The 13,230-nt window shown below is 43.8% G+C and overlaps 1 protein-coding gene across 3 annotated transcripts in view; it reads right to left on the bottom strand.

Moving 5' to 3' along the window:
- The window catches only part of PTGFRN (prostaglandin F2 receptor inhibitor), a 72,899-nt gene that overhangs the window by 25,782 nt on the left and 33,887 nt on the right, over nucleotides 1-13,230 (bottom strand). For 2 of the 3 annotated variants that reach the window (XM_076351490.1, XM_076351503.1), the window contains 3 exons: nucleotides 11,200-11,583; nucleotides 7,614-8,039; nucleotides 179-598 (listed from right to left, as the gene is read on the bottom strand). In XM_076351490.1, coding sequence (XP_076207605.1) covers nucleotides 179-598; nucleotides 7,614-8,039; nucleotides 11,200-11,583 — 1,230 coding nt within the window. The remainder of the gene's footprint in view (nucleotides 1-178; nucleotides 599-7,613; nucleotides 8,040-11,199; nucleotides 11,584-13,230) is intronic. The other variant, XM_076351495.1, reaches the window with a different exon arrangement.

Here is a 13,230-nt window from a genome sequence, read left to right as displayed (position 1 = left end):
AAGGACAAACGCACCACCAAAGGAGTCAAGCAAAGCTCTCAGCCATCATACCATTTGGAGACCCCTTCCATGTTCCAAAGAGTAGGTATTTCCCAGAGACAGGGAAACCACTGGGAGAGCGTCAAAGAACTCTCTCCCTTTCTGGTTTAGACACACAGCTGCCAGATTCTATACCAACCTGACATCTGGAAGTCTATCTGGATAGGGTTGGATAAGCCATTCACTGCTTCACGCCACATGCCACCACCACCTGGAGACCAGGCAGTCACCACACAGCGATACAGCCCAGCATCAGAAATCTGTGTCTGATACATCCTGTAGCGGAACTCATTCTCCTGGACCTTCTCCAGAACCACGCCATCAACACGAGTCTGGTCCGTCCAGTCTTCCAGCCGCACTACTGAGTCCTGGTTCAAAGAGATTATGCGAGTGGTTCCATTGGGATTCGACTGATCCGTTAGTGGCTTCTCAGCTGTAATGAGGACAGAATAGCGTGGTGTCTTGATGTTTTTCGAAGACACTTTGCATGTCATCTCAAAGGTGTGGCCTGCTACAAAGAATGGCTTCAATTTCACTGCCTCCACTGTAAGCATGTAATCTGAAGAGGGAAGGAAATAAGCAGCAAGAGAAGGATTAATAAATAGGTGCAGATATTTCTGCAGCACCTTTCAATCTAGAAGATTACAAATAAGAAAAGTATTTTTTGGAAACAAATCCCAGCACATTTATCTAAACACATATGGACAACCCAGAATGCTACTCAACAGCACGCACACACCAGTACACAACAGTTTGGGTCAAGATGCAAGGATTCAAACAAACACCAAATACTGAACAGATAATGCAATACACAGGTCATAGCGTGACAGGACCTCCAGGACTTTTTTTATTCAGGAGTAAAGATATTAGTCAGACAAGACTCAGAGTCTCAGTTTTACAGTGGATCTGGAAGAGCACCCTCAGCTACAGGGTACAAGGACACTGCTGAAAGTACTCATGACTAGTGACAAAAGCTGCCACTAACTGAACTGGCAGCACTTAGTGTAGCTTCTTTTATTTCCCTTGAAAATCCACCCTAACAGCAATCCAGACACATTCAGCTGAACTCCCAAGATCAGTTGAAACTGCATGACAAAAAAGTTGGTGGTAACACGAGAAGTCTCCATCCCCAGTACCCCCATACACACACCTCTGTGTTGAAAGAGTTCAGGACAGCTCTGCCTCCATGTGTGTTTTTTTCCCTTGCTTCTCATGCGTTCACCTGAGTACAAGCCTACCAGAAGCCTTGACATTTCCCAACAGCCCATTTGGCATCAAGAATGCCAGCAACACTTACTGCTCAGTTTCCTTTCTTCAGCATTCTCCAAGTCTGCCAGCTCCTCAATCCCAAGAATCCCTTAATTACAGGGTTTGGGAAAATTATACATCTAGGAGCACAGCCCCAAGACACAAAAAATACAAGCTCACAATAAGAAATTGAGAAAATGAGGTGTGACTGAAATCAGAACCAGATAAAAGGAAAGGGAGTTGCTAGTTTCCTGGCACTGTGATGAAGAGACATCCCACACACTCAGGTTCTTCCTAAGGAAAGGGTGCTGGGGCAGAACACACAGCTTACAGCTACTTCCCAAAGTAGCAGTATTGCAAGAATTCAGCCAGTCCGACTTTCTGGACTTACTTTGCTGCAGCATATTCTCCCCTTCCCCCCCTTATGAAAAACAGGTGTAGACATGTTAAAAAAAAAACAACAAAACACTACACATCACCCTTATGCAAGGTGAAACCTCTCAGGAAAAGGGAAATAAGCAATGGTGAGATTGTTACACATTCCCCAAAACTGAACTAAATGCAGTAATATTGATGCCCTCCCCACAAAAGCAACAAGATACTTGTCAAGATTACATTACAGTGTTTTGCCTTCAAGCAGCAGTTTTCACAATGAGTAAACACAGCCCACAAGATGAGAAACCCGGTATGACAACTTTAAATCAGTACTGTATAAAGCAGATCACAGTACAAAGCTATATAAAGAAACAGCAGGAGCAGGGAAGGCTGAGCTGCTTCTAGTGGTCTAGCTGAGCACAGAATTGCTTGATACTCTACACCAACCCCCCTGCCCAAGCTTCCACCCGCTAAGCGAGTGGGAATACAAGAGTTGCACATTTAGGCACTCAGGATACAATCACAATTGAAGTTGCACACACAGAGTCAATCTCTGCTCCCTTATATGAGGACTCATCATGCATCTGATTCTGGACTTCAGATCCATTTTTTCCTCATTCTGTGTCCATGAGATTCTGATATCACCCTCTTCATAAGGTTGCAGCACTTAGGAGCCCAGCACAGACCAGCTTGCCACATATCTTAGGAACCTAGGACACAATTATATTTTTGCTCCAAAAGCAGAAGCACAAACAGCTAGCCGTACTTCTCTGCCACATTTTGCTGCTTTCTAGGCCTTGTGAGGAGGCTCTCGGCAAAAATCCCTCCTGATGCAAATGTTCTTTGTGCTGTTGATCTTCATGTTAGAGCACTGGGTCCTAGACACCAAAAAAGAAATCTTGCATTTGGTCTCTTATACATGTACTTAAGACAAATACCTTCACATGATCAGAGCAGTACAGATGTAGCTGAGAAGAGACAACTCTCCCTACTATCTGAGCTCCAAATGCCTTACTTCAACTATTCCCTGAGCCACAGGTCAGGCAACAAGTACACAGGGGAGTGTCTTGTCCCCAGTAAGGACAGAGCAAACTTTATTCCTAGACATCCTTTCTTGACTTTCCATTTGAGGGCAACAGAAAATGCTGCTTTTACCTATTATTTTTGCTAAAGAAAGGAGAAAGGAGTGGTGGTAGCATGGGGCAGCAGTAGAAATGCCATCTGTAGAGTTTGTGGAAGAGAACATCTGAGGCCCAGAGACGCAGCTGGAGAACAGTGGTAGAATTCAAAAGGGTTAGAAATTAGGATGCTGAACAGAGAACAGCGAGATATATTCTTATGAAAGTCCTTTCAAAGGATTTGTCTGCCTTTTAAAAACCCAGAATTCCTTAGGTTGGATGAATACAGAAGGCAGAAGCACCTCCTCTTATGTGAGACTAAGAAATGCAGACCAGAATAGAGAAGGGGACACAAAAACCAGCACATACAGGTGCTGAATGTTTCTTGTTGCAAGAAAGTCAAAAGAGATCAAAGGAACATTTCTGAATAAGCAATAATATTAGAGACCTACGTATGTAGTAAAGTAAAACAAAACAAAAGCCCCATATCCTATCAACTAGAAAAGCCTGGATCACCATTCTTAACAGTATAGTTCTGTGCCAAAACTGTTTTCCTTCAGTAGCAGCAGACAAAATGTAATTAGCACTCCATCACCCCCACCTAGAAAAGCATGTAGTTGTCTCTGCGTGTAATAGTGCACAGTATGGGAAAGAGGAGAAACCAAAGATTTGGTTAGAAATAACAGTAATCTGCAAGAAAAGTTAAGTGGGAAAGGAAAGTTTCTTCATGTTTGCTATGTTAACAGAAACTACTCATCAGATCTTACAGCACAAGAAGGGCCAGAGAGGTCAAAGAACATTTTCTTCCAAGAACTGCATCTTAAGATCTTACTTCTAATCTTCCAAGAATTGCCAAGGAGGCAATGTCTGTGTCTTGACCACTACCCTGCATGCTTGCGCCTCCACACGCACATCTGCAATCCCATGCAGAGTCTCACCTCCTTCTTGTAAAGCTCCATGAATGAAAAGCACAATAAAACACACCCTGATCCGTCACATACAGGAGGCTGCAATCAGCAAAGTTTATGTTGGAAAGCAGTAGAGGAAGAGATCCTAAGTAAATCATACCCAAAGCTTATAACCAGTTTGGGCCCTACTCCAAGACAGAGGGCTAGCAGAAGAAATCCTAGCCAAATGATTCAGATAAAATTTGAGTAATAAACTGTACTTTGGAGCCTGGCAGTGCATGCCTCTGCCTTCCATCACTGGCCACTCCAAGTGGTTAAGCCACACTATAATTCTCTTGCTCTCTACCACAAAGTGCGTGCTCAGGTTCAAGAGTACTTCCTGGGTAGTGACCAAAAAGAGTTTTCACCTAATCTAAGCCAGTCAAATTGCTAGAGAAGCCTAACAGCTACAAGGGCAAGGAGACTTTAGGAAACAGTAAACACTTTCCCTGCACTCCACTGACTTCAGTCGGAAAAGCAGCACAATGGTCACAGCTAACAGTAACCTCAGAGCCTAACGTCTCAGCAGCAGCCTCAAGTAACGCCATCTCAGTATTCATAAAGGCTTCTTTATCCCCCAGTGCACTAGCTAGATTGCAAGTACAGGGAATGCAGCAGACATTAAGGTAATGACAGCTTTGCCTTCGTAGGAGGAGACTATACAGCACCCTGAGGTACAATTGAAGCCCCAGCAGCTCTGATACCAAGTGCTCAGCAGACACACTAAGGCCCGCACCACAGCCTGGTAAGTGTATATACAACGCAACGGCTCTCCCCGCTGCTGCACACACACAACTAGATCACCCTCACTGGCCTGTTCCCCTGCCAAGCAAAGAGCATAAACACTTCACCCTCATGCAGGCATGAGGAGCCCAGCCACCCCTGACTGGGGCTTGTACACCTACCTTAATGCACTTTCTTGTTCCTACACCCAAACCGGCACATACACCTGGCAGCTTGGTGCCATGGGTATGGGAATTTCTTTGCTCGAGAGGAACTGCACGTCTGTACTATGCAGTGTCTATTATATACCAGCAATGGTAAAGACAAGTGGGTGGCAGAAATATCACCTGTTCTCTATTTGCAGGACTTTCTGAAAGATTAAGATGCCCTTGCTCCCAATTAAATGTGACAGGAGGGCCTGGGCAAGCATTTAGGACAAGTAACATGTTAAATACAATTCTTTTGCAAGTTAAAGACAGAAGCATCAACAAAACCCCAAATAATACCACCTTTGGGATTTGGAATTTCAATTAAAAGGTAATGTTCTCTTTTGCAAAGAATTCCATGCAGACCAAAGTTGACAACACTGGTTTAGGAAACAAGCACCAATTCTGCATTCCACTGCAAACAGCAACTGTGTTTTAAATATAGGCAGTACTCACACTCAAATTAATAAAGTTATCTTTTAAACTATTAAACTTTTTTCTGGGTTGAAAAATCATCTACGGAGCCAGTCAGAAAAGGTTTCCTCCCTTCCTTTTCCCCTTTTTACTGATTGGAATTTGTACTCTAAATAAGCAAAAAATAACAATACAATTGATACTTTTTATTTTTGAGGTGAGATAAAGATGCTTTCTTTGTCACCTTGGTGGGGGAGAGCGTAGAAGAAAGAGGGGAAGAAAAATCAGGCAGACCATGTCAAAAACAGTGATCTATGATAGCGATTGGCTGCATTTGCAAAGCTGAGTAAGCAGAAAGACATGTGAGCATTATTGGTCCCAACAGAACAAAACAGAAAAAGAAGATAAACCTCAAGTTAAAATGGGCAAACATACAACTTATTATACAACACACACAAAAAGGACTTTGACATCTTCGCATGATGTTTACATTTCAAGCAAAGCCCTCCTTATCCTGAACACCCCTCTGTGCTGACTGACCCATAGACGCAACATAAAACCATTTCTCCTTTCTCAAAAAGTCAGGACAACCTTTTCCAAAGTGGGATTTCTCTGAAGTCCTCCCCCCCAAGCACCACTCTAAAGTTAACACAGACGATGCAAGTAATGAAATAGTTGGAAGAAAAGCCTCTATGCAGGCACAAGCTATACAAGGAAGAGGCAAATTTCTGTTCTCTCCTTAGGCAAACACGTGGGAGCCTGGCTGCTTGCTTTTATAAGCACTGGGAGCAGTTAGGGACTCAAATCACCAGATACTTGTCAAAACAACAGTCAGAGAGCAGAGGCAGCAGCAGATTAACTCCTTCATAGTAGCTGGCTACAGCACTGGGTTCACAGCCGAGTCTGGAGCTCATACGAATAGGATATGGCAGAGTACAGGGCACGCAGAGAAAGGCATCTGGGGCTAGACGGCTGAAAGAGCCGGGGGGAGAGGCACGTGAGGGGTGGAAGGGAAGAAGGGGAAATCAAACCTATATATTGCCCTCCCCCTCCTTATATACATATAATATGCTTTTTCAGGAGGAGAAGGTGTTTGTAGGAGAGCTCACTTTCACATCATAAATCCCCCAACTCCAAGTTTTGCCAACAAAATGTACTTTTCAGCATGGGGACTATAACATTTACATTTGTATTGCAAAATTAGCAGAGTTTTTGGAATAAAACCAGAAACAAGGGAATGTTCACACCTGTCACGGTTTGTTTTCCCTCAGAAATGTCAACACAGGCTGAGACTTTTCAACTCCAGCTGGTCTCTCTAGCTGCTCCAAAGGCAATGATCCATTACGCATGCATGCACATACACACACACTCCGTGTTGTGGCATAACAACTGAACTAATTGTGACCAGCATTCAGCATTAATGAGAGATCTCATTCCTGCTGGAGAAGCCAGCTTCAGCAAAAAAAAAAAATGACCTTTTCATTGACCATGCTTGGTGTGGGAACGAAGGGAGTACTGAGCAAGCAGCCCACCATTTCTCTCTCCACTGAAGCAGAATCACAGCAGAAGCTCTCCAATTAGCTGTTTAGGGATTATCCTTAAACAACTTTAAACTGATTTCAAACTACTTGTCTCTGAAATATAGTTCTCTGCCTGTGGCTGCCTGGGCTAGGCTGTTGAACAAATCTATCATGATAAATGCAGCTTAGCTAAGCACAGATTTTTGCCGAAGATGTTACATCCTAGGTTATCCTATTCCTTCGGTCCGTACCCAACAGACCCTCTTGCATGACCTCAACACCTAAGCCAAAACGGTATCACTCTACAGAACATCCAGGATACATACACCCATTTTAAACCAGTGTTAGCAATTCAGATAACCTTATCCAGCTTCTAAGAAATGCTCCCAGAGTCAGTTTAAATACTGACCAGAGCTAGTTCACTTCTGCCTAAAAAAGGCCCGGATCCAAGCAAATCACTGAATGACTTTTGCTCTGCCACCCACTTATTTTTTGATACTCTGGTATTACTATGCCTATGAACTTCCTCAGAAGTACCTTCTAAACATGGGCTTGGAGGAGAGAGGAAAAAAAACTCTCAAACTGGCAGACAGAGAACACTTAAAGTGAGTGACATTCCTCTTTTCACGTCAAGACAACCCTATTGCTAGCAGCAAGATGCATCCTAGAGAGACCGAAATACTCTGAGTCATGAAAGGGGGCAATGACCCCAGCATCACTGCTGGATGCCACCCCTGCTACAATGACAGCCTGGCTCCTGGAAGTCTCAGCACAGTTTGATTGACGTATCTCTGCTTTGCACTTCAACTCCAAACTGTTGCATAAAACTGGTGAGTGCTGTTAAGTAGTTATTTCCCTCCACAAATAAGAGGCCTTTACACAAGGTAGTAGTGTTTTTCCCTCTTCATAACACAGAACCCGATTTCCAAAGCCCATTAGCAGGCCTTCTGGCTGACAGGCCTACTCAAGAGAAAACTATCTCAGCTATCCAGATCTTTCAGCGAATAGGTGCAAGGTTCCTACCTTGTATAGCCCAGAAAATGCTGACAGATGCAGAAGTCACATCTTTGCTCTTTACCCAGCTGTTGTTGCGGTGCCTACTCCACGCAGAGATGACACAGAAATAATCCCCTCTGTCACTTTCTGAAGTCCACTGGATTCGTAAACTGAAGGTGTCAGCAGCCTTTTTGGAGAAGATTATTTCCCCGTTCTGAGTCCGCTCTCTGCTCCTGTCCCCAAGCAGCAGAGTCCAGTCTGCATCCATCGTGGCCAGGAGTTCCCCCGTCACCACATCGTCGCTGCGCAAGCGCTGCCTGTAGTACCAGGAAACTGTGAAGCGGATGTTTGCTTCGGTGTCCTGTGCATTTGTGATCCTGCAATTGAGCTCTGTGGGGTCATCTGAAAACTTGGGTGTTTTAGAGGCATTCAGAAACACCTCGTAGTCTGGCTCTGCAGGAGAGGAAACCCAGAAGTTAGAAGCTACAAGCACAAAGGAGAAAGCGCCAGAGCTTATTAAGAGATACTGCTAACTTCTAACATCCAGTCTGTGAAAGCACCTGAGCTAGAAGCCAAGTGCCAGAATATGCATTTTTCTTACAAGACCTGGTGACTGGGAACTTGGGACTCCAGCTCTCAGACTTGCACCAGCCTGACACAAGTACCCCTGGGTCTGAATTTCCAAACAAAACCTTTCATTTTGTATGTCTAGTCAGACCATTTCAGAAAAATCAGGACAGAGAGATCTTGTCAAGCAAAATCATTCCCTTCTTTAGGCCTGGCCCCAAGAACCCACCATGTGGGTTCAGTTTCAGCCCAGCCAGTCACCTTTTGCATCTGTTCAAATGCCCGCGGCAGCCTGCAGCAACAGGAGACTGGTTATTCTCTAGCTTTGGACTGACCAGAAACATCCCATTTCCCCAGTTTCTCTCCAGGATAAGAAGCCATTTCCCATCCTGAAATGCCTTCTTTTCCACACTTAACCATCCCATATCTCTACAGTACAGTTTAAGAATGTTAAAAAACAACCCAAAAACCAAACACCTCACCCACACACCAAAACCAGGGGGCATGGGTACCACCATTGGCACTGGCCACAGGCAGCACCAACAGCAGTGTAAATTTCAGCGGGCAGCATAACAAATACTAAGTAGGTTAAGAGTCGAAGATGCATAGATCAGAAGAACTTCACAGTCTGAATAGAGATGTACGTGCTGTACAGCTATGAGGCTGGAATACCTCAAGCTTGAAAAGGAGTGCCTGAAATTCATGGGTTAAGAATGGGGCTGTTGTATTTAAATCTGAAGTAGCTGGCCGTCCAAAGCCTAAAAGCGATAAGGCAGCCGCATGACTATTTTCTCAGACTACAGAGATAGTAAAGGAAAAAGATTACAGCAAGAACCTCACACCACAAAGGAAATACATATTTATTTACTAGTGTTAGAATATTTTTCTGTCTTGCTGTCTACTATAATTCAGAAAAAAGACTAGCTTTCCAGCTGTTCAGCCAATACTCATCACATGGCTTTTGTATCGTAAGCGTATTCAGCGCTCTATATTTATTTCTTACTTTATGTTTTATTTGGCATTTTGCCCTCCTAGAAACAATTAACTGAAGCTATAATTGGGACAGAGAAGGCAATCCAAGGCTAAACTTAGGCTTAGCTCACCAATGAGCCAAGATAATAATGCATCTTAATAGAACTGCTACACAAACTGCGTGTGCACATGCACTTTTGGACTTCAGATGCAAAGGATAAAAACCAATCCTATCAAGCAAGCAGGCTGCTGCTATGTCAGCTTGCAGAAAAGCTCTCTCACCATTAAGTGTTATGCATGCAGTGTCCTTGCATCTAGCAAGAACAAGGGCATTAATACACACCAGAGACTAGAGTATCTAGTGATACTGATGGTGAGTTTCTGTGGTGTTAAGTAACACACAAGCATAAAAGTACTGTTTACGTAAGTCCATAGTACCTACTACCAGTGAACCTAAGTGCAGATTTCTACGCATTTTCAAGTATAAGTAAGGCAAAATAAAAAGAAAATGCAGAGAATTCCTCTGCTGCAACCAAGACATAGATTATTAATGGTGGCCAAATCCCACTTTTGGTGTAAGTCCCCATAGATCCTACAGCTACACTACTCTTCCTGTCTCATTTACAAGAGACTAGTCTTCTCCAGGGCCTCATGATATATTGCTCATGCTCTGCATTTTCTTATCATTCCCCCTCACCTCCCCTTCCCCCAAAAAAAGAAGGCATTCAAGACCAATTAATATTTTCACAGCAACAAAGACTATGAAAGCAGAAACTCTTCCCTAGACAGGAACACAAGAAGGAAAAAGCTGCAAGGAACTCAAGTTCTTAGAAAATCACTTCAGGTTTTATTTGCAGACAGGGGAAGAACCGCTAAGAAGAGAGTTTTGGCTTTGACAGCACCACTCCAGATAGGCGCTTCACCCTGACAGACACTCAAACAGAGGATTTAGAAAGAATAAGAGGCTGGCTGGATAAGCCTCATTCCTCCACTCTGTCAGCTGTCAAAGAACAGCCTCACTGACTGTTCAATGACTTAATACTCCAGCAGCTCTTAACTTCCATTAAGAAGGAGTTGGTCAATTCTGGATGCAGTTGAAAACCTCAAATGCTGAAAATTTATTCTACTTTCCCTTGCCCTAGCAACCAAGCATCTGCTGAAGAACAGATTTTATTCTCTCCTGTTCCCAAATAATGCCAAATTGGAATAGAAAGAGTAAGGAATAGTCCTACAGGTACGGGCACTATGACCGAGTACATGAGAATGCAGTACACCTGTGCACACACGAACATGTGTGCATGCATGCACGTGCACACAAGTGGGGGAAGGAGGGAACACAAGTTGAATGTGCAATTTGAATGGCTAAATGAGGACAGGAAATGAAGACATTCATCACTTGCGTACTTCTAGCACACATTACAAGTATACTTGGAAACGGCCACGGCTCAACTGCTCTGTACAATGCTAAAATGCAAAATTTAAAGTCATTGTCGCTGGGATTTAACCTTGTGACACAGCTATTTATTTCTGAAAACCAGGCTTCAGAGCGGGCTCTCTATATGCCGGCCTCATTCAGTACTTTTATGTTGGAGGAGCTCTGCCTTTGTAACTGGACAGTACCCCCAGTTTCTGATGACAAGAGGCTCTGAACGGGTACATTGAGAGGCTTTAGGCCTGGATACTTGCATCCAGTCAAAGCTGGGAACAAGGGGGAGGTACGAGGGAGGTGAAAGGGGACAACATGACAACAGGGGCAGCTTCAGCCCCTGGAAAACAAGGCAGGCTTTTAAGTTCTATTTCCCAATTGCAGACTGTTCAATGATACCAGAAAGTGGAGTGCATGGGCGGGACATGTGGTAAAGAGATCCTAAAACCCTATTAATGTACAAACCCAAAACCCTGTAGGATAGATCAGTATTTTTATATGTGAGAGAGAGACCCTACATATAGATGATAGATGCAAACGAGAGAGAAACTTGCACAGAAGAGATTCTGCAAGGTCCTCTCCCTTTTCTGATGGGACCAAGGAATGAGTGGTACATTACCCATGAAGTCTGAAAGCAGAATCACTCACCTAATGCTGTCACCACCACACTGACTGGTGCAGATGTCCTCTCCACCACCTTATACCAGCTCCCATTGTGCAGTGGTACCCAGACAGCTGCTTGGCAGAAGTAGTAGCCAGAGTCTTCCACATCCACATCACGCACCAACAGGTGATAGCAGTTCCTATCTACATGGCTCAGGCTGATGAGAGTTGAATCACTGACAACAGAATCACGGTCCATGCTCAGCAAAACCTGAGCATCTGACAAGGTATCATCAGGTGATGCAGAAAAATACCACATCACCTCCGCTTGGAAAATACCACTCCTGTCTGTTGTGATGTTGCATGTAAGATCCAGGGAGTCTCTTTCGGTCACAGACACATTGCTTGTTGAGATGACCACATCTAGAGCTTAGAAATGAAGAGACAAAAATTCAAACAAAAAATAATTTTTTTTTTTTTTTTTTTTTAAAAGAGTCCACTGTAAGTTATCCAGGACTTCAGATTCTATTACAGAAGCTTCTGAAATAGCTCCATAGCCCTACCTTCAAATGCCTGTTGGATACTGAGCTGCATGATCTATTACAAGGGAAGTACACATTATCAGTCAAGCAAGGGATGCGTGATGAGGGCAGGAGGAGGAAGGGAGGGAGAACAGGGTTTTTATAACTCAACAGCAACTGGTCCATGAAGGCTTTGTCCCAATCACAGACCACACGTCACCTTCACACAGCAGGAAAACATGTACAGGATTTTCCATTCTCATAGGAGGGTCAAGGTGTTTTGGAACTATCTCTCCGAAGAAAAAGCGTCCACTGAAATCACTAGGAGCTACATTAGAACTCAACTTGGTTTCTGCTGAAATGGTTTTGAGCTCCTCTAACAGAACAGATTTAGATAAGAAGCAGCCATGGCCACACGTTGGACTCCTGACTGACCTCAGGTGTGTTGCAGAGACATGAAATGGAAGCAAACAGAAGGCAGCAATAACTCCTTATACTGCTGACTCCTCCACTTACTGCTCTGACCAACAAACACTGTGGACTTTTAAGCAACTATTGGCATTGCTTTAAACACATTGAACAAACTCCTCCACTGGCCAGTGAATATTTTTAACATACATAGCACATATGGTCATAACCAGCATTCAAAGGGGACCTTCTACATTCTGTAGGTTATCAGGCTGGCCACAGCTTTGTTAAAGAAAGCCACGGGATGAAAGTGTCAAGACCAGGAGCAGAAAAGCTGGCCTTAGTTACTGGTGAGAGGTGAACTGGGGGTGCTGTGTGTTTTGTTTGTAAACCTCAGTGCAAATCATTCACCAAGTTACCTGGCCACCACATGTCTTCACTCACTCATTCCCTCATTCTACATTGCCTAAAGATTAGATTTGGATCTCAGTGCAGCACTGTACCCACAGCGTATAATGCAGCTGCTCTTAAAGTCTCAACTGAGGCCAGTAGACAGGGCTGCTACAGCAGTGGCTCTTCTCAGCAGATTACGACCAAGACCACGAGCAAGAATACCGATTCCTGCCTTAAACAGGCAGCTATGTCTCTGATGCAGATTAGTGACTTCTATGTAAAACCATGTTCTACTACATAATAGGTACCCATCTGTAAAAGCTTTCTAGGATTGTCATCTAGGAATGAGACACAACATATAAAGGCCAGAGCCAAACTGAGCAGCCACAACTATTGCCAATAAAACCAAGCAATACTCATCTCAGCGCTCACCACCTGATAGCACAGAGCAGTCAAACTGAACAGACGGTAGCAAGCCCCACCCAAGTGATAAAGGGAAGTCCACTGTCTGAGTACCTCATTGGGACTTCCCTCACTGTCTTATGTGATTGGAATCAGCAGGAAAGCCTAGGTAATTTAACAGACTAATACCAGAATACAAAATAAGACTCATCTGCAAGGTTAAGAGCAGGATTTCTCCAAGGAACACTTCTGTCTTCGTGAAATAGTGACGGACATTCAGAATCCACCAGTATATGCATACAGAGGGACTCTAAGACAGTTTACCCATATGTATATTTCTCAAGGCTCCTTT

The sequence above is a fragment of the Aptenodytes patagonicus genome, chromosome 1 (assembly GCF_965638725.1).
Source record: "Aptenodytes patagonicus chromosome 1, bAptPat1.pri.cur, whole genome shotgun sequence".
NCBI classification, from domain to species: Eukaryota; Metazoa; Chordata; class Aves; order Sphenisciformes; family Spheniscidae; genus Aptenodytes; species Aptenodytes patagonicus.
The sequence above is the reverse complement of the archived record's forward strand: the minus strand, read 5'-3'. Positions and strand labels throughout refer to the sequence as shown.